The sequence below is a fragment of the Lepidochelys kempii genome, chromosome 6, assembly GCF_965140285.1.
Source record: "Lepidochelys kempii isolate rLepKem1 chromosome 6, rLepKem1.hap1, whole genome shotgun sequence".
NCBI classification, from domain to species: Eukaryota; Metazoa; Chordata; order Testudines; family Cheloniidae; genus Lepidochelys; species Lepidochelys kempii.
Genome location: NC_136385.1, coordinates 35479067 through 35501006, shown reverse-complemented (window position 1 = coordinate 35501006; position 21940 = coordinate 35479067). Strand labels below are relative to the sequence as shown.

Genomic DNA, 21940 nt, shown 5'->3' with positions numbered 1-21940 from the left:
TGGTACACACACAGCTCCGTGCAGCCACCAATGAGAATTGAGTGAGTTGCCAGGGCCAACTGCGTGCAAACCACCCGCCATGGTTGTGGCCGTCGGCTGTGCAGAGGTACTTCCTGTTGAACTCACCTTGTGCACCCCAGTGGGCACCATCAGACATGGCATATTGGACTAGATGGACCATGAGTCTGACCCAGTAGGGCAATTCCTATGTTTCAATGTCCCATATCTGTTCTGAAAATCAAAATAGTCTATACAGTCTGATGTGGTCTCTGTCGGTATGCACTATAGTAGAACCATTGGTTTTCTCTTTGTAGGGAATATTTCACTCTGCAAAATTCTAGAACATCCCCGCCCCTTGCATTTTCGTGGTTCTATTCTAGTGGGTTTGCCTTAGAGGTACAAGGCATCAATCTGCAAGTCATTCAGCAACCTGGTACCTGCCAATTTAACTTACTGGCTTTGAAGAACATAAATTGAATTTTGGTCACCAGATGTTTTTTCATGTTGTTAGCTAACTGCAGTGTCGGAACATACTATGATGGGGAACAAGAACTCTGTGTTTTATGCCCTAATGGAACATACCAAGATGAGGAAGGACAAATAACTTGTGAACCTTGCCCAAGTCCTCAGAACCTGGGAAACCAAAAATTAACTGGAGCTCGGGATATATCCAAATGTGGAGGTAAGGTTCTTACACCCTACAGAGCTAGAAAAGGCACAGAAATGATGCCGTCACTCCTTACTTCACTCACCTTGAAAGTATCATGTGTGCTATATAAGATCACCCAGCACTCAAAGGCCCCGGCAGTACCTGAGAACAATGGGGAAAGTTAAAAATGGAGTGGCAGCTGTGACTCAGAATTTCACTGCTTTTTGTATGTGATTCCAAAATATTGAATTCAAATCAGTTTCCTCCACAGTGGGTTTTACAGCACGTAACTACAGATGAAAGTGATTTGTGAAGACAAGTAATGTGCAAATGGCAAAGCTGCTGAGAAAAAGAGATCCAGTGGAGTAGATTTCATTCAGATATATTGTGTGTTCACATAGCTTCTGCCCTTGGATGAGTGCATAAGGCTTCCACTGAGCTCCTTGTGCATATCTAAAGACTGTGTTGGGCTGTTACTTTGTTCAGGGGGTGTATAATGTGAAGCTAGAGATCTAAGAAAAGTCTGGGGGGAAAAGTCGCACCTGATTTAAAAAATAAAATCTAAACCAGTAAAATAACTTCAGCAAAAAAGAAACAGTAAAGGAGAAGCACTTAGGAGGAAAGATGTTCTCACAGTTAGGTCATAGAACTGAGATACAGGAGATCGGGTTCTGTTCCAGATGTCTCTGCCACAGACTTCCTGTGTGATCTTGGCAAGTGACTTAGTCTGACTTTCAAAAGTGGTCATTGATTCTGGGTGCCTAAGTTGGCTACCTGCTTTTCAAAATTAACCTTACTATCCTTAACCTCTTCTGTACCTCATTTTTCTTGTCACTAAAATGAAAGTAGTTTGTGGGGGGTTTTTTAACCTCTTAGGGATGTTCTGAGGCTTAGTTCATTAATATTTGTGGGGCTCACAGACACTACAGAGATGTGTGTGCCATAGAAATACCTATAAAATAAAGAGGGACTTGAAAAGAGCCACGAGCAAATGAATGAGTATCCACAAAGTGCAGAAGGTTGGATAAAAGTGTTTTGTGTTGGAGAAATTAGAGTCAAGAATTAGGATGATATTTTTCTTCATTCAGTTTCAGTATAATGAGCCAGATAACATCACTTTATCTGCTGCCTATAATACACGAAGGAGAAGCTCATTATTAAACTGAATTTGTTAGCCATAAACAAAATTCTTCATCATTGATCATGACCAGTAGTTAATGTCCTTTTTGTTTTTTAGTCAAATATTTTGAAACGAAGCCAAGGCCAATTTAACTCCTTAACAAAACAGCCATTCACGGAATGATTTATTGGAGCTATAAACTAAAACTAACAACCGGTTTATTATCGCAACAGCTCTTTAAAAGGGCAAAATTTCTCAGCATGGCTGAACAACTGCAGCACGATTCTGTGTCATCCAGAGCAGTGTAATTACTTACCACTGTCATTGAAATCAGTTGCTCGCTACAAGTTTTGAAGACAGATTTTATTTCAGAGATTTCCATAAAGGATCCACAGGGTCGATAGAGAATCAGTTCCGTGAGGTAAATCCTACCTTCATACCGTAGCAGAGCAAAGCAATTCAGAGTGGAGACAATATCAAAGACCCAGAGTCTGAGGGCAAGAGTATTTTGAGTCACGGACTGTGGTGCAGTATGTGTTTGTATGGAGTTTAGCACAACCCCTGATCTGGATTGGGGTTTCAGGGTGATACAGTAATAAAGTGTTTGTTTAATTACTGATTATTAATAATAATCATTGTATAGAATAAAAATAAATTGTTAATTCTACAAAATCTGGGTTTCTGCTACTTATAGTTTCAGTGCTAGGTTAGTACAGCTGCCTGTTTTATAGACTCTGAGCTCATTAACAAAATGGCAGGAGAGTCTACATAATCTGCAGCTATATGACTTAAAAATGCTATTAGTGGGCTAGCCCCATTGAGACTCTTCTATAATGAAATGTGAAACTCCTCACACCAGGTTCACTGAAGAGTTCACCAATGTTTGTGAACCAGTCAGTGTTCATTTTGATGTTACAATAGGCAACTTCTATGGGGCAGGTGCTGGCTCTTGCTTCCATTTAAATGAGAAAAGCCACAGGCAGCAGGGGAGCAGTGCTGTACTTTAATTGCAGCTACTGGGCCCTAATTCTCGCTCCCTAAAATCTGTGGAGTTCCAGCTCAGCAAGCCTCTCCCCCGTATAGCAGTGGATCAGAGTGGGACTTTGTTTTGGAGTACCTCCTGTGAGTTGTACCGGCAGCCTCCCTTGCTTGATTACTTGTGTCACATGCCCAGAGAGTTGTGTGTAGTTGTGTAGTTGTGTGCAGGCAATCAGGGCTGAAAGAAAATGGGTGCAAAATAACACTGCATTTTTCATGCTTTCATTTGTGTCCATTTTGGAGACAAAAGGAAAAAGGGCTGGAATGTTGTCCTACAATTTTGAAGCAACATGTAGCAAAAATAGAACCAATTTTATTCCAAACATCATTGTATTAAAGCCTGTAAATGATTCCAGCCACGTACTTATTAAGATCTTATTTCAACCCATGTTTTGTTGCATAAAATTGGTTTCAGACTTTCATACTCCATACTTATGACCAAATGATTTGCACCAGCTGAGGAGCAGGTGCGTAATATTCGTTCAGCCATGATACAGCTTCCATAAAGTTCAGGTTTATGCTAATGTGTATTTATGTTCTCTAGGTCAGTGCTCACGGGGTGAATATTCCTCTGATGGCTTCAAGCCCTGTCTGCCTTGTCCCTTTGGAACATACCAACCTGAAGCTGGCCGGACAGCCTGCTTTCCATGTGGAGGAGGCCTGACAACAAAATACAGTGGTGCATCAATGTTTCAGGACTGCGAGACGAAAGGTAAGATCAAGAAGAGATACAATGAACTGCAGTGCTTTGAGAGACCAACACTGTCCCTGTTGTTATGAATGCTAAAGTTTAAAAGGGCAAAATATGTCCCCTTTTTAAAGCTATCGTTTCCCAGCATTCTCACACTTGAGTGTCATGCCCCTGGCTCAAGTCATGTGGGAGCTCTCTTACATCTCAAGTTTTTGGCATTTTGGGACTACCAGATGGTCTGGCAGATATCTTGAACCTGGTCAATGATTTGTCATGACGATCTGTGAAGACAGATAGAAAAGAACATAGGAAAAACCAGGTATTAATCTCAAGGACAAAGGAGAGCTGACTGTCTCTGAGTGATGGCTGGCAGCAAGATGGTCCCCTTAGTACCAGAATGGATGGATGCACAAGGGAGCCACACAATCATAACACCACCAACCCTTTGGGATCACAGAGGCCAAAGTACCCAAACTGGCTATAATGTTAATTATGTGCTGACTGGAAACCACAGAAGCAGCTAAAGGAATCCAGGGTCTGACTAAAGAGCAGTAGGTTCTGAGAGATGGATCCACAACAGTCAGAACCATTGACTAGCTCCTGCAGGAAGGGAGTCCTTTATGACCAGGCTGAAAATGGAATTAGCCAGGATGCTCTGGAGCATGATTAATGGGCATCATGTGGGTCAGAAGCCCCCCTGAAAACTTGAGTTAAGGGAGGTCCCACATAATTGGCACTTGAGCCCCAATGCCTGTGACCTACGATGAGAATCCTGTGGTGATGATATTTTAACCACAAAGGAGTTTCTTGTTAACATTTGCATTAAAAATCATAGGTTTAATGTAAGCAGCATTGTATTTTTTTTTTTGCAAACAGTAATCAAAATTGGTTCTAATGGAGATGTATGGGATGTAAGTCCTGTGCAGGATTTTGCCCCACATCCTTACAAGTTCAGGAGTCATATGTAACCAGGGGGCAGGGGTTATAATGCATGATTCTAATATAGATTATTCTATATTATTCTAAGAGTGTTGTTATGGGAGTATAGCGTAATATGTGCATTAGTCATTGCATAAGACCTGCAAAAACAAGTGTACAAATCATGAAGGGCCAAATCCTCCTCCCCTTAATCATGGTGCGTAGTGCCCTACTAGACAATGAATTTCAGCAAGTCTGTTCAGGTAGTACTGTACTTCTCAGTATAAATAAGTGTGGCAGAATTGTTCCGTTGATATATGAATATACAGTTGATTTGCCATGTGTAAAACTATCAGGGTTGGACCATTTAATGAAATGTTCTTTTTTTCACTATCTGTTATTTACTTCCCCCCCACCCCCTTGCTCCTCACAGACAGACAGATACACATTCTTTCTCTTTCTTTCTGCTGTTTCTCACTTCTAGACAGGAACTAGCATGTGGCACTGTGAGCTATATTTGTGGTCTCACAAAAAGAGCTATGATATTGGAAATGCAGTAAGGAGCCTAGTACGCCTTCATTTTATTGCTGTAGCTCCACACAAGTATAACATTAGTTATTTACTTAGCTTATAATAAGTCCTATAAAAACATACATAAAGCTACTTTCTAGTGTCATAATCGCTTTTGGTAACTGTACTACATGTTTACAAACCCCTACAGTTCAATGTTCACCTGGTCATTTTTATAATACTACAACTCACCGATGTATTCGCTGCACAGTTGGGACCTACCAACCTGAGTTTGGTCAAAATTATTGTATTTCATGCCCTGGAAACACCACGACTGATTTTGATGGATCAACAAACATAACCCAGTGTAAAAGTAAGTATCACAAATGGATTTCTCAGCCAGTTAGAAATGAAACAGGTCAGAGTCATTAGCATCCAAAATGAGAGTTGTAGGGATTGAATTCAGATTTGGTGCAAGTGGGCATAACCACAGGGAAGTCACAGGAGTTGCACCTGTTTACACCACAAGTGAGTTACGTCCCTAGATGACTTATTGAGGCATCTAGCTCTGTGAATGAGGCTTGTAGTATTATTGTGCTAACAATCATTAATTTTGCCAGTCTGCACATAAGATCAACCCTGGGAGTGTTGGGCCGCACTTGGGTACTGCTGGTAGATCTTGGCTTTGCCATGTAATGCAAGAGATTTGGTTGGGTTCTTAGTCTCCTTTTCTCTCTCCCTGGGCTAGCAGGGGGAAGGAATGCGGCTCAGGCAACTCACTCTGCTCTCTGGGCTTCTTAACAGTAACCTTTCCAGCTTATTACAGAACAGGCCCAAAGGGAGTCCCTGTTGGTTTCTGAATAATGGTGGCTGCAATGTAGGAAGATGAGGGCATAAAGCAAGGAGAATGAGGGGAAGAGAAAATCCTCTGATGAAACCCTGACTATATATATCTGCTTCTGGTAGCTGCATCTCTTCGTAAACGAAGGGCTGCAGTTGTAGGGCATGCCACAGCCTTAACAATATTATAAGGCAGCAAGTGCCCAGACCCGCCCAGGTGCACAAGAAGAGTGTTCAAAACATCCTGCATGGGGGCTAGTCACAATCCCAGTTTTTCTGCATTCGTTTCTGCAAAAGAGGTAGGGAGGGGACTCAAGGTCATGGCCTTGCATCTCCCCGACAGCAGCCAATGGAGCAGGTCTGGTATAGGAGGCATGCACACTGCACCCTCTGAATGGATGGGGCAGAATTCACTCTGTCCTGAGCTGTTGCAGACATTGTGCATCATATATTTGAATTTCCAATACCTTACACCCTGTGTAGTTACTTACCCCTGTGTAAAGCTGAGTATAAAAATGTTACCCTGGATGGGAGCGAGTGGAGAACTCTGACACGGTCGTGTCTTACATCCCCTTTGCAAGCGGCTGTAGCCTCACAGCCACCATATGCCTCTGTGCTAATAGTTCTGCTCCTAATTTTATTTTTCAGCCTGGATCTCACTATTTAAAGAAACAAAGGCAAAAGCAGGGACCAGTTTGATGTGCAGCTGACAGAGGGGTTCACCTGTTTCATATGCAAACAGAAATGGGTTCATATGTCTATTGCTTTTGCTGACAATGACTGTAGAGAAGGCTCTAGATATCCCTCTCCTCATTCCCCGGCCCTGGGTGACGTGTTCCTTTTTCAGATAGACACTGTGGAGGTGAACTTGGAGATTTCACTGGATATGTTGAATCCCCAAACTATCCTGGGAATTACCCTGCGAACATTGAATGTACGTGGACTATAAATCCACCTCCTAAGCGCCGCATTCTGATTGTGGTTCCAGAAATATTTCTGCCAATAGAAGATGAATGTGGAGACTACCTGGTGATGCGAAAAAGTTGTAAGTCTGAAATATCTTCCAAACCGTATAATGTCTGTCTTTCCAATGGACCTCAGGGTGAAGAACAGAATTCTCCTGCTTATTCCACGCCTGGTGCATAAACTAAAAACCAGTCACCTAAAGCCTAGTTCTAAAGAGTAGAGAAATAGGTTTCATTTGACAATGAATTTGGAAATCCTTTCCAACATCCTTTCCATCATCATGTGGAATTGGGTCCAGATGAATCGAGGGCCTAAAGCTGAAATGTGCCATTGTGAGAAACCTTCATATAGCATTTGTAAGGGTTGATGAACGGTAAAGAGTTATGGGTACTTTTACCTCTAGGTGAGCCCTGCCCAGGTTGGACTGGATCGATTACTAATACCATCCGGATTGAGACCCATTCCACTTGGACCAATCAACAAGATGGAATTCAATAAAGACAAGTGCAAAATACTACACTTAGGAAGGAAAAATTAAATGCACAATTACAAAATGAGGAATAACTGGTGAGGTGGAGGTACCGCTGAAAAGCATGTGGGGGTTGTAGTGGATTAGAAACTGAACATGAGTCAACACTGTGATGCAGATGAGGAAAGGACTAATATTCTGGGTGTGTTAACAGGATTATCGTATGTAAGACACAGGAGATAATTGTCCCGCTCACCTCTGCACTGGTGAGGCTTCAGCTGGATTGCTGACCAGTTCTGAGCGCCACACTTTCAGAAAGATGTGAATAAACTGGAGAGAGTCCAAAGGAGAGCAACAAAAATGATAAAAGGTTTAGAAAACCTGACCTGTGAGGAAAGGTTTAAAAAAAGCTGGGCCTGTATACTCTTGAGTTAAAAAAGACCCGGGGAACCTGATAACAGTTTTCAAATATGTTAAAGGTTGTTATAAAGAGAGCGGTGATCAGTTGTTTTCCATGTCCATGAAAGGTGGGACAAGTAGTAATGGGCTTTATCAGCAGCAAGGGAGATTTAGATTAGATATTAGGAAAAGCTTTTTCACTACAAGGGTAGTTATGCTCTTGAATAGGCTTCCAAGGGAGGTTGTGTAATTCCCATCATTGGAGATTTTTAAGAACAGGTTGGACAAACACCTGTCAGGGATGCTTGAGGCTTACTTGGTCCTGCCTCCGGGCAGGGGGCTGGACTTGATGACCTCTCAAGGTCCCTTCCACCCCTGCATTTCTGAGTCTATGATTCTACATGTGCTGTGGAGAAACCATTTCAGTTTCTGGCACTGGCACATTTCACAAGCAATATGTTTTAAGAAGCTAAAAGAAAATAAGAAAAAAATGTTTTATGAAAATAATTATGGAGCCAAGTTACATGGTCAGGGTATGAGCAAGCCTCCCATTTGCTTCACAGGGATCAAGGTGGCAGAGGCCCTCTTACCAACTGCAGGTCACCTGGCAAAGAAAAAACAGAGCATGCACTGACCAGTCACTCCCTGGATGCCCCCCCCTCCACAAAGCATTCATTGGACTACTGTAGGGCTGTAGTAACACCTCTCACGCTGCACAGCGCCAGTGGGATAAAGAAGCTTGAACTGAGCACTGATGTGATTCTGTTAAGGGATTATGGAGATCGGACACGAGCACTCTGTCCACAAACAAAAACTCAATTCCTGCAGCTCTGATTCCCTGGTGCCTGCACTCAGGATATGTCTACGCAGCAGAAGCTGGCTTACCTGAGCTTGGTTGAATCCAGCTAGCACAGGTAACAAGCAGTGAACACAGCACAGTGCAGGCTTCTGAGAGAGGAAGTGACCAGAACACCTACCCAGGGTCTGTGCTGCGCTTGTACTACCCATTGCTTGTTACCTGCGCTAGCTGGATTCAAACTAGCTCAGGTAGGCTAGTCCATGCACAGCTTTTTGCTGTGTAGACATACCCTTAGGCACTGGTCTGGGCTGTCTCCTGATTCAGTCAGCCTGCTGCACTGCCAGATAACATGTGGTCTGGGAGATTGCACCTTCCAGAGGCCAGATGAATTTTCTGTGCAAAGAACCCTAAAGTATTCAACTAATAACTGCAGTTGTCCTTTCAATTAGACTCTTGGGGTGGAAGTTGGCCTCCTGTAGCTGAGAGCAGAATTTGGCTCTGGCTATTGCCCAAAACAGTTCAGACTAACAGCAAAATCTTGGCACATTAATGCTTGCAAAATGAGGTGTAAACTGCACTTATTTAACTTGTATTCCTGTTATTCTCCTACCATAAAAGCATTTTTGTCACTATAGGTTAGTGTGTTTTTTAATCACTAAGTAACTGAAGAGTTAAGAACATAAGAACGGTTCTACTGGGTCAGACCAAAGGTCCATCTAGCCCAGTATTCTGTCTTCTGACAGTGGCAAGTGCCAAGTGCCCCAGAGGGAATGAACAGAACAGGTAATCATCAAGTGATCCATCCCCTGTCGCTCATTCCCAACTTCTGGCAGTGACACCAGAGGCTAGTGACACCATTCCTGCCCATCCTGGCTAATAGCCATTGATGGACCTATCTTCCATGAATTTATCTAGTTCTTTTTTGAACCCTGTTATGGTCTTGGCCTTCACAACATCCTCTGGCAAAGAGTTCCACAGGTTGACTGTGCATTGTGTGAAGAAATACTTCCATTTATTTGTTTTAAACCTGCTGCCTATTAAGAGTTGCCTGACAGCTGCGTATTGTACATTTTCTTTGGAAGCTTCCTCCAATTCTGTGACCACATATGAAACCTGCCAAACCTACGAACGCCCTATAGCTTTCACATCTAGGTCTAAAAAACTGTGGATCCACTTCAAGTCAAATGAAGGGAATAGTGCCAAAGGATTCCAGGTGCCTTATGTAACATACGATGGTAAGTGGCTATTAACAGGTGATAAGTAATGTAGAATATTACAGTGGGAGCATGAACCTTTCAATCCCTGGAGGGTAGGAGGAGCACATTGTAAAACTGATAGAACTCTCAAAAAATGGAACCCTTGCAGTTTGGGGCATTGATACTTAGTCTATGTTTATTGCTGGTCTAACATGAGGGCCATGAGAATGTTAGCATAGACTGGCTGTTGGCATTTTTACCACTGTATTGTCAAACTCTGCTCAGAGACAGTCTAGACTTGACTAGGTGGCTAAAACGCTTCTGGCTGGTGTATGCTAGTGCTTCCATTCGTGCTATGCTAGCACTGATGGCTCTGCAAAAATGTCAGTGTATACAAAGCCCTAGGCTTGCTTTGCCCTGTTGTTTCACAAACATTTTGGGAGGAGTTTTAGAGCCCTCCCCCCCTTTTTTTTTGCATTGAGTTTGACTGACTTTACTTCTGTTAGAGTTTGCTTTTATTTATTTTTAGTGCACTTTTCTTGCATCTAAACATAGAAAGTTTTTTGCATACTTATATATTGTAATATTAACGTATTTCCAGTGACAAAAAATATGATTCTGTGCTTATCTGGCATTAAATTGACTTAGCTGAATGGTTGGATGAGCAGAGGACTTGTTTATGTGCAATTACATCAACTCCCACCCTGTACTGCAGATTATGACAGTCTGATTGTCAGCTTGTAAAATTTTCCAACAAGAACCTTCATACTTTCTCTTTCACTTCTGTGCATAAAGACTTACGCACTGAAATCTTCATCCCTGACATGGCCAAATTTGGTCTTGCTGCACTCAGTGGTATTCATTTCAATGGGTTCTGATCAGCTCTCACTGAAGACAATGGAAGCTGTATCAGGGCCTTTATAATAAGTAGCAGTTTCTATAGCAATAGGCATCCTAGCAATACCATAGTTATAAATTTAGATAGCTTGATAGCTTGAAAATGGACCAGGGGACTTAAGCCTGTTTCCAATAACAGCCCCCAGCGCCGGTAGCTACACCTCTCGTGGAGGTGGGTTTTTTTTAGAGCGCTGGCTCTGCCATGACTAGCGTTGCCAGTGTAGACTAGCCCTGAGTAACTTTACACAGTGACAAGTATCAAAGGGGCAGCCGTGTTAGTCTGAATCTGTGAAAGCGGCAAAGAGTCCCGTGGCACCTTACATACGTATTGGAGCATGAGCTTTCATGGGTGAATACCCACTTCGTCTGATGCATGTAGTGAAAATTTCCAGAGGCAGGTATAAATATGCCAATGAAGCGAGCTGTCGCTCACAAAAGCTCATGCTCAAATAAATTGGTTAGTCTCTAAGGTGCCACAAGTCCTCCTTTTCTTTTTGCAAATACAGACTAACAGGGCTGCTACTCTGAAACTTTTCAAAAGGAGAGATTAGGCTTCAGTTTGGCGCAGGTAGCCTGGCTTTTCCTCTCTCTCTATACAGCATACACCAAACTCCCTGCCCCGCAGAGGGGAATCCATCTGGCAATTGGTCTGTAGCTGTTCCCTTCCCCGAGGGGAATGTTATTAGTGTTTTAAGGTGAAAAGGAGGGAGGGTGTCGCGGGGGGGGGGGGAGCGGGGAGAAGCAGCAGCAGGATGAGGAGGGGAGCGGCGACAGCTGCATGGCAGGTGTGGGGGGGCAGGTGGCGGGGAGGGGTCTGTCAGGGGGGTGAGGAGGCGAGCAGCAGCTGGGCGAGCGGCCGGGGGGGCCGGGGGGAGGAAGTGAGCGGAGGGGGGACCTCAGCAGGGGAGCGGCGAGTCAGCGGTGGGCAGAGGTGGGACCTGGGGCAGAGCAGGGGGGTGGAGTGTGGGCGGGGTTGCGGCGGAAAAGGCGGGACGAGGAGCCAGCCTCCCCCGGGGAAAGTTTCCCCCAGCGCCCATGGTGCTGCACGTTCACGCCAGTGCCCTATTAACGCCAAAGCGGGGCTTGACTGGGGACTGAAGGGAATTACCTGGCGGGAACCCGGCCGAGCTCCGGCTGCGGCGCTGTAGAAAGGCAGCCGACGGTGATTCACGGAGCGTGCAGGGAGCCGGGGACACCTCAGCGGAGGGGAAGGAGGGAGCCGTAGCAGAGGGCAGCGCAGCTAAGAGATCCCCTTTGGTGCCGTCTCTCCTGAAGCTCACAGGCTTTGGTGGAGGCTGGCGGGCTGAGGCAGTGGAGTGCTGCAGGTAGCAACACCTCCCCGCCGGCATTTCTGAGGAGGAGGAGGAGAGGTGCTCCCCGTGCCCTTCTCTCCTACCCTGCAATGGAAGATGCACCAGGACTCAGCCCCCTCCCAGGGGCTGCCTGCTGTCTCCGTTCCTGTGGCTGTGAGAGGAGGTGGGGGGCACCCTCTTCCTCCCAACAACCTCTCCTGTCAGCAGCCCCTTTCCTTTGGCGGCAGGGATGCACATCCGATGAGCCTCAGGAAGCTGGTCAGGCTGTCCTGCTCACAGGGCTGGATTTACACTTTCCGTGCCCCTAGGCACAGCATCTTCAGCCCTCCTCCCCCACCCCCGCCTACAGCTGACCTTCGTGTTTTCCCTAAAAAATGAAACCTTTAACCCACTTGTAACTTTTAGGTGCCCCTAGAATGCCGGCGACCCTAGGCACATGCCTACTGTGCCCAATTGGAAATCCGACCCTGACTGCACGCATTCATCTCCTTCACCCTTAACCCCAGCCTCATGCTTACCCTCGAAACTTCCCAAAGCTCAGCCCTTAACCTGGACCCCAGGGGAGAAATCCCGGCTCCTTTGAAGTCAATGGCAAAAACACACATTGACTTCAGTGGGGCCAGAGCTTCACCCCCCCGCCCCCCGGGTGTCTCCTCTGCACCTGTGTCACTCTTGGTGAGGTTGGACTTAAGGCTTTGTCAGACAGTGTGAGCTAGGTGTAACATTTCCCTGTACCCACTGGTGGGCTGCAGTGTCTCACTTACAGTGAGTAATTCATTGGTTGGGGGAAGACCTCACCCTTAGCTTGGAGTTTCCTTCCTTTTAAGGCTTTTGTTGCCTGGGAGGGTTTTGCCCAGGCTCAACTGTAACTGCCCTTTAAGAAAGTTTTTGATTATAATATGAAAAATCCAGCAAAAGATTCAGAATATTTAAAGATGGATTTTGTGTGGATTTCTTTAGCAACATAATAAGTTTGAAGCATGCCACATGGTTACAATTCATAGAGCTGTCCCCAGGTTGCTGCTTCTTTCTCTTGCCTTTGACAGATTGATGATGAATAGCTCAGCTTGTGACCTCATAATAAATAGTACAGTGTATTTATAGGTCATTTGAAAAACCAAAGATTGCTAATTTGAGAGCCAGATGTTTGGTGTTACATGTGAACCTACACGCTCACATCCTCCCTGTTGCATCCAGTGGCCAGCAGCTCACTCATGTGTTAAGGGAAGAATGTGGCCCTCATTGATTATGCAGCTGAGTCTAACAGGCAAATGATTATATCATAAAAAGAAAAGGAGTACTTGTGGCACCTTAGAGACTAACCAATTTATTTGAGCATGAGCTTTCGTGAGCTACAGCTCACTTCATCGGATGCATGCCGTGGAAACTGCAGCAGACTTTATTTATACACAGAGAATATGAAAAAATACCTCCTCCCACCCCACTGTCCTGCTGGTAATAGCTTATCTAAAGTGATCATCAGGTGGGCCATTTCCAGCACAAATCCAGGTTTTCTCACCCTCCACCCCCCCACACAAATTCACTCTCCTGGGCTATCACCAGCAGGAGAGTGAATTTGTGTGGGGGGGTGGAGGGTGAGAAAACCTGGATTTGTGCTGGAAATGGCCCACCTGATGATCACTTTAGATAAGCTATTACCAGCAGGACAGTGGGGTGGGAGGAGGTATTTTTTCATATTCTCTGTGTATAAATAAAGTCTGCTGCAGTTTCCACGGCATGCATCCGATGAAGTGAGCTGTAGCTCACGAAAGCTCATGCTCAAATAAATTGGTTAGTCTCTAAGGTGCCACAAGTACTCCTTTTCTTTTTGCGAATACAGACTAACACGGCTGTTACTCTGAAACCTGTGATTATATCATGTGTCCCCAACAGAGGATTACCAGGAGCTAATAGAAGACATAGTTCGGGATGGTAGACTCTATGCATCTGAAAATCATCAAGAAATACTTAAGGTACATTTCCTCTATTAAAGCTTTGGTATGAGAATTAATGGAGAGATTAATACAGAATTGTAAATTACACTTTCTTGTGCTATTGAAGTTACTTCCCCACATGGGATTCACTCCACTGAGGCCCTCTCTTGGACTGTCTGCATGAGCAACATTAATGTCTTCCAAGACCCCTATGCTAGCCCTATAGGTCCAAGCCACTTCAGGGAAGTGCTAAATCGGTGCACACCCCTTCCCAGGCCTCAGCATCAATAAAGCCCCCTGCCTAGATGTGGACAGAGCAGCTGCACAAGGGTGCCTATGCATCTCTTAAGCTCCAGGAAAAGGATCTCCAGGCTGGCTTCACATAGGCCATCTTGGAAGGCTGCAGTGGGAGCAAGCTTGGGAAGGGGGACATAGGCCTACATCTACTTGGATCCAATGCCCTGCACAACTGGCACGGAGAGACAATGGTTGCTATTTCAGCTCACAGAATAGGAGCCTTGAAGGAGGGAGTGAGGGCCCTGCAGTTATTAGCCCTGGATTGGAGAGACTGATCTCACTTCTCTGACACACATCACACTCCACCTTTTACAGAGCCCAGTACTCAGGTAGGTGGAGTAGATTTCACCCAAAAAGCACGTTTCTCCTGTCAGAACTGAACTCAGTATTCTGCTTTCTGTACATGCTTGGATCTGCCAGTATTGAAATAAAGGCTGGGGTGAAAGCCTGGCTCCACTGAAGTCAGTGGCAAGATTTCACCAGGATTTCACTCCAGCTGTGTAGATCTGAGAGCCCACATTAGTGACTGGAAAGAAAAAAATTCAAGGCCATTGCCTATATTAAAACAATCTGCTATGGAATCATTGGGGATTAAGTGTTGGTGATTCTGAATGTAACTAGTCTGTTCATTGACAGTAAAAAAATCTGCCTTACCTTTTTCAGGATAAGAAGCTGATAAAGGCATTGTTTGATGTCTTGGCACATCCACAGAACTACTTCAAGTACACAGCACAAGAGTCTAGAGAGATGTTCCCACGATCCTTTATTCGACTGCTGCGCTCTAAAGTTTCCAGATTTTTGAGGCCTTACAAATAACCGGTCCTACATTTTGAACACTAAACAGCCCCTAATGATGCAGCAGAGCATTGGGATGGATGAGGCTGTGTCTGAGTGTTTTGCACACTGGCAGAGAGACTGCAGGGAAGATCTCCAATTAGTTCTTTTGCAGAGTATGGCTTTCATAGCTAATATAAATGTTTTTGGTAAACAGAATTTTGATTCCTTTCCAGATGATCCCTTTCAGGTCACAAGATGCTCTCCGGGTTAAATGTCTGTTGGATTAGAGACTGGCAATGTTTTCTGTAATTAAATGATGCCAGGCATGATCTCTTCAGAGCTCTGTCCTGTTGCTGCATCAGTAACACAAAAGCTAATAAATGTGGACGTGCTAAGTACTGCCGTGTGGCTCTGGGCTGTAATTAAGGCTTGTCACCTCCAGAAAGCTGGACTCACATTCAGTCTGGTTGAAAGTGAAAACAAGTTTGATGTCCCTCTCAAACCTTCACTGCCAGGAAATTCAGAGCAGAGGTTGAAATGGTCTTAACCCAAACCAGTGAATCCAAGTTTTGCACAAGATTTTCTCTCTGTGTGTCATACTAGATATAGTACCTATGCATGGCAAAGTAAACTAAGGATGAAATTTCAGCCTGAACTCTATGGAACAGATTTACCACTGCATTGCTCCAGTTTCTGCTGATGTCTGTCTTTTGATTTCAGAGGGGTTATATTAGAGTAAAACAGGAGTACCACAATGATGAATCAGACCTTGATCAAACTGATCCACCAGCCAATTTCCCTTTTGTATATGGATGCAACAGCTCCTGGAGCCCTGAGTTTGAAGAAGTGGCAGAATGGCTATGTAACTTCTCTCTGCTAGATCCCAGTATATTTTCCCTTCCACACAACCCCTGTTCTTAGGTTATGTCCAGGAAAGAGGCTTTGGCCCTTTGAAAATGGAGTGTTATGAATGTTCTTATATGGGCAACTGCAGATTAACTCCCAAGTCCCATTTTAAATATTCACCTCAACATTAACCTCTCACACATCCCTGTTACATCTTTCCATGTTCCCCCATTACCATAGTAACGGGCACCTCACAACACCCCTGTGATGTAGGGAAGTGCTATTATTCCCATTATACAGATGGGGAGCTGAGGCACAGAGAGACTAAGTGGCTTGCCCAGGGTCACACAAGAAATTTGGCAGAGTAGGGAATTGAACCTAGGTTTTCTGACTCCCAGGCTAATGCCCTAACCACTGCACCATCTTTCCTACAGGCTAGAAAGTTATCCTGAAAGGATTCCCACGGAGAGTTACTCTTGTTTGAACTGTTTGTGCTGTCTGAACGCAGTTCTGGTCAGAGTTTAAATTACTTCATTATCTTGTGGATGTGCACAATCTTCTCAGCAGAAGATGCTCTTGCTGCTCTGTGTAGGAGTCTGTGCACAAATCCCTCCAGTCCAGAGATGGCCCCAGTATCTGTCTCTCTAGGGATTAGGCACTGGAAGTGCTGTGAGATGGAAACAGCAAACATTTTTGATCCAAATGATTTACTGTGCCTTTCTTTTTGAAAGGTACAGGACCCTGCAAGCTGAGGTCCTGAAGTGTGATCGTAATGAATGCTATATGTACTTGAGCAGGGGTCAGTAACCTTCGGCACACGGCCCATAAGGGTAATCCGCTGGCAGGCCGCGAGACATTTTGTTTACCTTGACTGTCCACAGGCACGCCCCCCCCCCCCACCCCTCGCATCTCCCAGTGGCCGCGGTTCGCTGTTCCCGGCCACTGGGAGCTGTGGGAAGAGGTGGCCATCACGTCCCTGCAGCCTGCGCCGGGACTGGGAATGGCAAACCGCAGCCACTGGGAGCTGCGGGGGGCCGTGCCTGCGGACGGTCAACATAAACAAAATGTCTCGTGCCCGCCAGCGGATTACCCTGATGGGCCGCATGCCAAATGTTGCCGACCCCTGTACTAGAGTTTGGAACCAAGGAATTGCCTGCAAAGACAGTAACACTCTTTTGGCTTCATTGTACTAGCATGGGGTATATAACTATTGTATGAGAATAATACCATGTTCACAGTGGAATGGATGAAACTAATGTACAAAGAGAAGACATTTAAAATCTCTTACTTGCCTTATAAGAGTAAATGAATGTCACTGAAGGGCTGTCTACCCGATTCACAATGCAATAAGAGCTCAGTGCTGTAGTTCTGCAGCATGCAAAACTTCCACTGGTTTCTGTGCACAAAATACCTGTAGTATTAGGTTTCAGTACTCCCTTTGGCTAGCATTCAAGGCCATGCCTGTGCCTCCAGGCCACACTACTCATGCCCACCCAAAGTGACTTTTTTGTGGTTTGGATGTGCTGCTGGGGATATAAACCCAGTTCATACAACTGCTATAGACCTAAGCCGCTGAAACAATTCAACTTTATTTCCCAGAGAGACATCAACCAAAATGATTGATTTAAAAGAGGAACCAAGAATAGAAAGTTCTGAAATGTCCACATGTTGTATTTGTATGTTGGTGAATTTGGTGGGCCGATTCCAGTGTACGCTGGGACAATGGAAAGGCTCCTATTGACTTCAGTGGGCTTTGGAACAGTCCCACTGCTGCTCATGCTGTGTCCAAATTCATTTCTACTTTCACATTGTTTCCATATGACAAATTTCTCCCCTAAAACCCACATGGTGGATATCAAGTCTGATATTCCATTCTCCCAGGTTGTTGTGGTGATTTCCATTGTTGTCAATGGATATTCCCAGTTTGTAGGGAGAGAATAGTATTAGAGGCAAAATCTATGTTGCTGAACTGCGTCGAGAATTCTGCCCTTTGTAAAGAAGAATAATTTTTCTCCATGGCAATGTTTGGTTTTGGCAAATGCTCAATAGCAATGTTTGGTTTTACCTTTAGCGTGACCTTTGTACTAAACAGTATGAGCAAAATTCCTCTCTGATCCACACTGTAGATTTCACTATTGATTTGCAGTGTAAAATGACTAGGGGACTCTTACCCTAAGAAATCACTTTTGCCACCTAAAGAGAATGAGAACTGATCACTATTTCAGAGTGGAATAGTGCTTGGAATTTTAACTCCAAAGTGAGGCCAGTAGTTATAGATATAGTTCTGTAGACATTTAATTTGAGTTCTACATCATGTTTGTAGACTGTGACTTTTTTTTTTCAGCAAGAAAGAATTCAGAAAATTTGTAACCTTATAAAACAGGATTTAACTTTAAAAAGATATTAGCACTAACTGGATGATTTACCATCTCTTGTATGAAGTGGATTCATGAGGATTGTTCTCATGACTGTAAATTATCTAAAACATTTCAGATTGTTACATGATACTCTTAATAAGAGAAATAAATCAGTGACTTTTTAGTTGCATGAGAAAAACACTGGATAATGTTTTCAGTTTTCTTTTATTATCAAAACAGTATTTTGCTCAGACTAATGGCTGTATAGCAAGCTATCCCACAAGAGATAAACTTCATGTCCTGGGAACATATGTTACCTTTTATTATATATTCTCTGTAATTAGTGAGTTTTCCCAGTCATACAAAAGTGTACATATTTTTGAAGAACATAAGAACTGTGTTATCTTGGCATTTAGTATTATAATCCAATGAGGAAAATACAGAAGGGTTTATAATCTTGCAATTGACTAATATGTGGATATAAAAAGGAATTGGGTAAACTACTGGTTGCCTATGTCAAAGAATGAACTATATGTAACAGCTACAAAGCATTTTGTCAGTTTATGATATAAAATTACAATCACAATAATTACTATAATAATAAAGAACTAACCAGTTTGCACAATTAATTTAAGGCTAAACCCTAGCTTCATTGAAGTGTCTGGAAATTTTAAAAGTGATGTAAATGGATCTAAAGAATCATTTAGATTTAAAAAAAAAATCTAAACCAGGATTAGGTCAGAAGAAATTATAAATAATGTGGTTGTCTATTACAGTGGTTCTCAAAGCCGGTCCGCCGCTTGTTCAGGGAAAGCCCATGGTACGGCGGACTGGTTTGTTTACCTGTCGCGTCCGCAGCTTTGGCCGATCGTGGCTCCCACTGGCCGCGGTTCACCGCTCCAGGCCAATGGGGCCTGCGGGAAGCAGCGCAGGCCAAGGGACGCGCTGCCTGCCCTTCCCGCAGCCCCCATTGGCCTGGAGTGGCAAACTGCGGCCAATGGGAGCCGCGATCGGCCGAACCTGCGGACATGGCAGGTAAACAAACCGGTCCGGCGCGCCAGGGGCTTTCCCTGAACAAGCAGTGGACCTGCTTTGAGAACCACTGGTCTATCACACAATTTAAAACTACTGTTTCTTCCTATTGGTTTCTGTGATGCTGAACTATGAGTATACTTTCTTTACTTGGTTTGTGAAATCCTCTTATAAAAATAATTCCTATACAGTGCCTTCCACTTAATTCATCCACTGGTAAGTTTGATCCTTAATTTAATTTGATTACAACCACAGGAACTGATTTGTATTAAAATTAGTGTAGACATTTGGACTTTGTTCGTTTTTGGTAAGTGTGACTGGCCACTTCAATCACTATTTGTAGAAAGCTGACCTTTTAATGAAAAGCAGTGTTGTAAAAGAAAGAGAAGAGCATAAAGTCCAGGGAAGGTCTATGATAATAACAGGCCAATTAGAGTGAAAAGTTGAGCTATTCAGATGTGCTTTCTGACATTGTAAGCACTATTATGTGCTAGGTAAACTATATACACTGTGATACAGCACAGCCAGAGGGCAGCAGGAGAGTGTTAGAAGGGAGCCTTATTCCCTGTAAAGAGAAGAAAGTTTGCTATAAATTAATTAAAGCACCTGAAGCCAGTCGCATGATAAACCCCCCCTGCTTCTGAGACAAGGAGAGGAGTTGAAGCAGAGTGGATTGATGTTGGAGCAGAGAGCAGTTTGGAGGGAAGCAGAGGAGAGTTTGGAGAAGTGCTGCGGTGGGCTAAGAAGACCAAGACCCTAGGTAAAGAGACACCTGGTTTGTGCAGAGGGAGGGCAGGAAGCCCCACAAGCTGAAGGGCAGGAGAGGGAAGTAGCCCAGGGGAAGGAACCACTAGTTCTAGTGGTTTACCGCTATCTTAGGGCCCCTGGGCTGGGACCCGGAGTAGAGGGCGGGCCCGGGTCCTCCCTCTCCACTCCCCTCCCCTAGGACACTAATGGGGCAGTTACTACCCCAGTTCAGGGGCAAGAAACGGTACCCTGAACCCCCACCCAAGAAGAGAAAGTGCGAGACCCATCATAGTAGTGCCTGCAATTTTCCACAGCACATTGGAGATCAAAAACCCTGTAGGACAGGGATTGTCTCTTTTCAGTATCAGTACATTGCCCAGAACAATGAGGGCCTTTGGGTGCTACCATAATATAAATATTTAGTACTACTAATAATAGTGTAAGATTTGCAGCTTATTTAAATCCAAGTGATAGGAATGGATTTGATCAAAATAAGAGGGAAGGAATGGTACTATAATCTCTGAAAACATAACCCAAGGGTAACAGTTTGCAAACATAAGTAAATTAAATAAACTGTCTGGATTCTTTCAAATGCAGATAAATGGTTTACTGTCTGTGTTAATTACATTCTGTAAATGAAGTAACAAAGAAAATGTAAGGTTTCAGAGTAACAGCCGTGTTAGTCTGTATTTGCAAAAAGAAAAGGAGTACTTGTGGCACCTTAGAGACTAACCAATTTATTTGAGCATGAGCTTTCGTGAGCTACAGCTCACTTCACCGATGAAGTGAGCTGTAGCTCACGAAAGCTCATGCTCAAATAAATTGGTTAGTCTCTAAGGTGCCACAAGTACTCCTTTTCTTTTTGCAAAGAAAATGTAAGTTTCCCTAGGTACTCTCCATTTTTTTATACAGTTCCATTCGTACATCACTCTTCATTCTGACTACAGCTTTGCCCACACAAGTATTGCTTTTTAATAATTCTGGGCCAAATTCAGACTTGGTGGAAGGAGGTAGAACTCTGTTGATATCAATGAAGCTGCATTCTCTTACACCAGGTCTCAGTATGGCCCATTACTGTTGTATGATTCTTTTGTTTGTAGGCAAACTATTGCTCTTAGATCTGTATGGTGGCGATCAGCACTGGTATTCTGCTCTCCCGTGTAAAGCTCCAGTGGACATTGATGAAAAACCCACATGTGCAGGGAGAACAGAATTATCTGTTCATGAGCTGATGGTATGCATGAATTAAATTCTGCCCTTAGAAGATGAGTACACATGGTTTATCTCAAAATCAGTTAGCTCTGCATGGCCTTTGACGGTAGAATTTGGAATTATTTTATTAAATGGCCTTTTCAGTCTTAAAGGAAACAAACATTTGCTGTCTAACTGCATCTTTGTGTTCCTGCAGCCATTGCCAAGAGGGTGTTCTGATGAAAGAAATCCAGAATAACAAAAGAATCTGTCAGGTGGTAAGCAAAGTTCTCTGGGCTTCTATGTAGTGAAACCCATTTAGTATGCAATGAAAAATGTGAACCAGTAAAAAAGAAAGTTTCAGCCTTTTTGTGGCCCATGTTTGTGAGCTGAAGTTTCATTTCCTAGTAGAACAACATCCATAGCATGTTTAGGGCAATCCACTATGCAGCATAGACACCAAATTTGATCTAACTTAGGGCTGGTCTACACTACAGCTATAGATCAACCTAAGTTACACTACTTCAGTTACGTAACTGAAATCAATGTAACTTAGGTCGTTTTACTGTCAGGGCCGTCCCTACCCATACGCAAAGAACGCAGCTGCGTAGGGTACCAGGAAATTTGGGACACCACATTTCCTGGTGCCCCATGCAGCAGCGTGCTGCTCCGGCCCCTGCTCTGCCTCTTCCCCATGGCCCCTGCCCCGACTCTTCCCGCCCCTGCTCTGCCCAGCCCCGCCCCTGCTCCCCTGAGGACTGCAGCAGGGCTGGGCCTGCGCTCACCAGCAGCGGTGGACGTGCAACGGCCTGGCCCCAGCTGTGGGTTTGCAGGGGGGCTGCGTAGGGCCCCAGAATAGCTAGGGATGGCCCTGCTTACTGTGGTGTCCACACTGCACTGTGTTGATGGGAGACACTCTCCTGCCGACTTCCCTTTACTCTTCTCAAGGAGCTG

At 44.3% G+C, this 21940-nt stretch overlaps 1 protein-coding gene across 1 annotated transcript in view; it reads left to right on the top strand.

The window, feature by feature from the left end:
• SCUBE2 (signal peptide, CUB domain and EGF like domain containing 2) overlaps positions 1 to 15211 on the top strand; it is a 63896-nt gene extending 48685 nt beyond the window's left edge. The window contains 7 exon segments of the mRNA XM_073347526.2: positions 512 to 682; positions 3352 to 3519; positions 5138 to 5299; positions 6614 to 6811; positions 9482 to 9634; positions 13699 to 13778; positions 14700 to 15211. Coding sequence (XP_073203627.1) covers positions 512 to 682; positions 3352 to 3519; positions 5138 to 5299; positions 6614 to 6811; positions 9482 to 9634; positions 13699 to 13778; positions 14700 to 14852 — 1085 coding nt within the window. The 3' untranslated portion in view covers positions 14853 to 15211.
• Positions 15212 to 21940: the final 6729 nt, after the last annotated feature.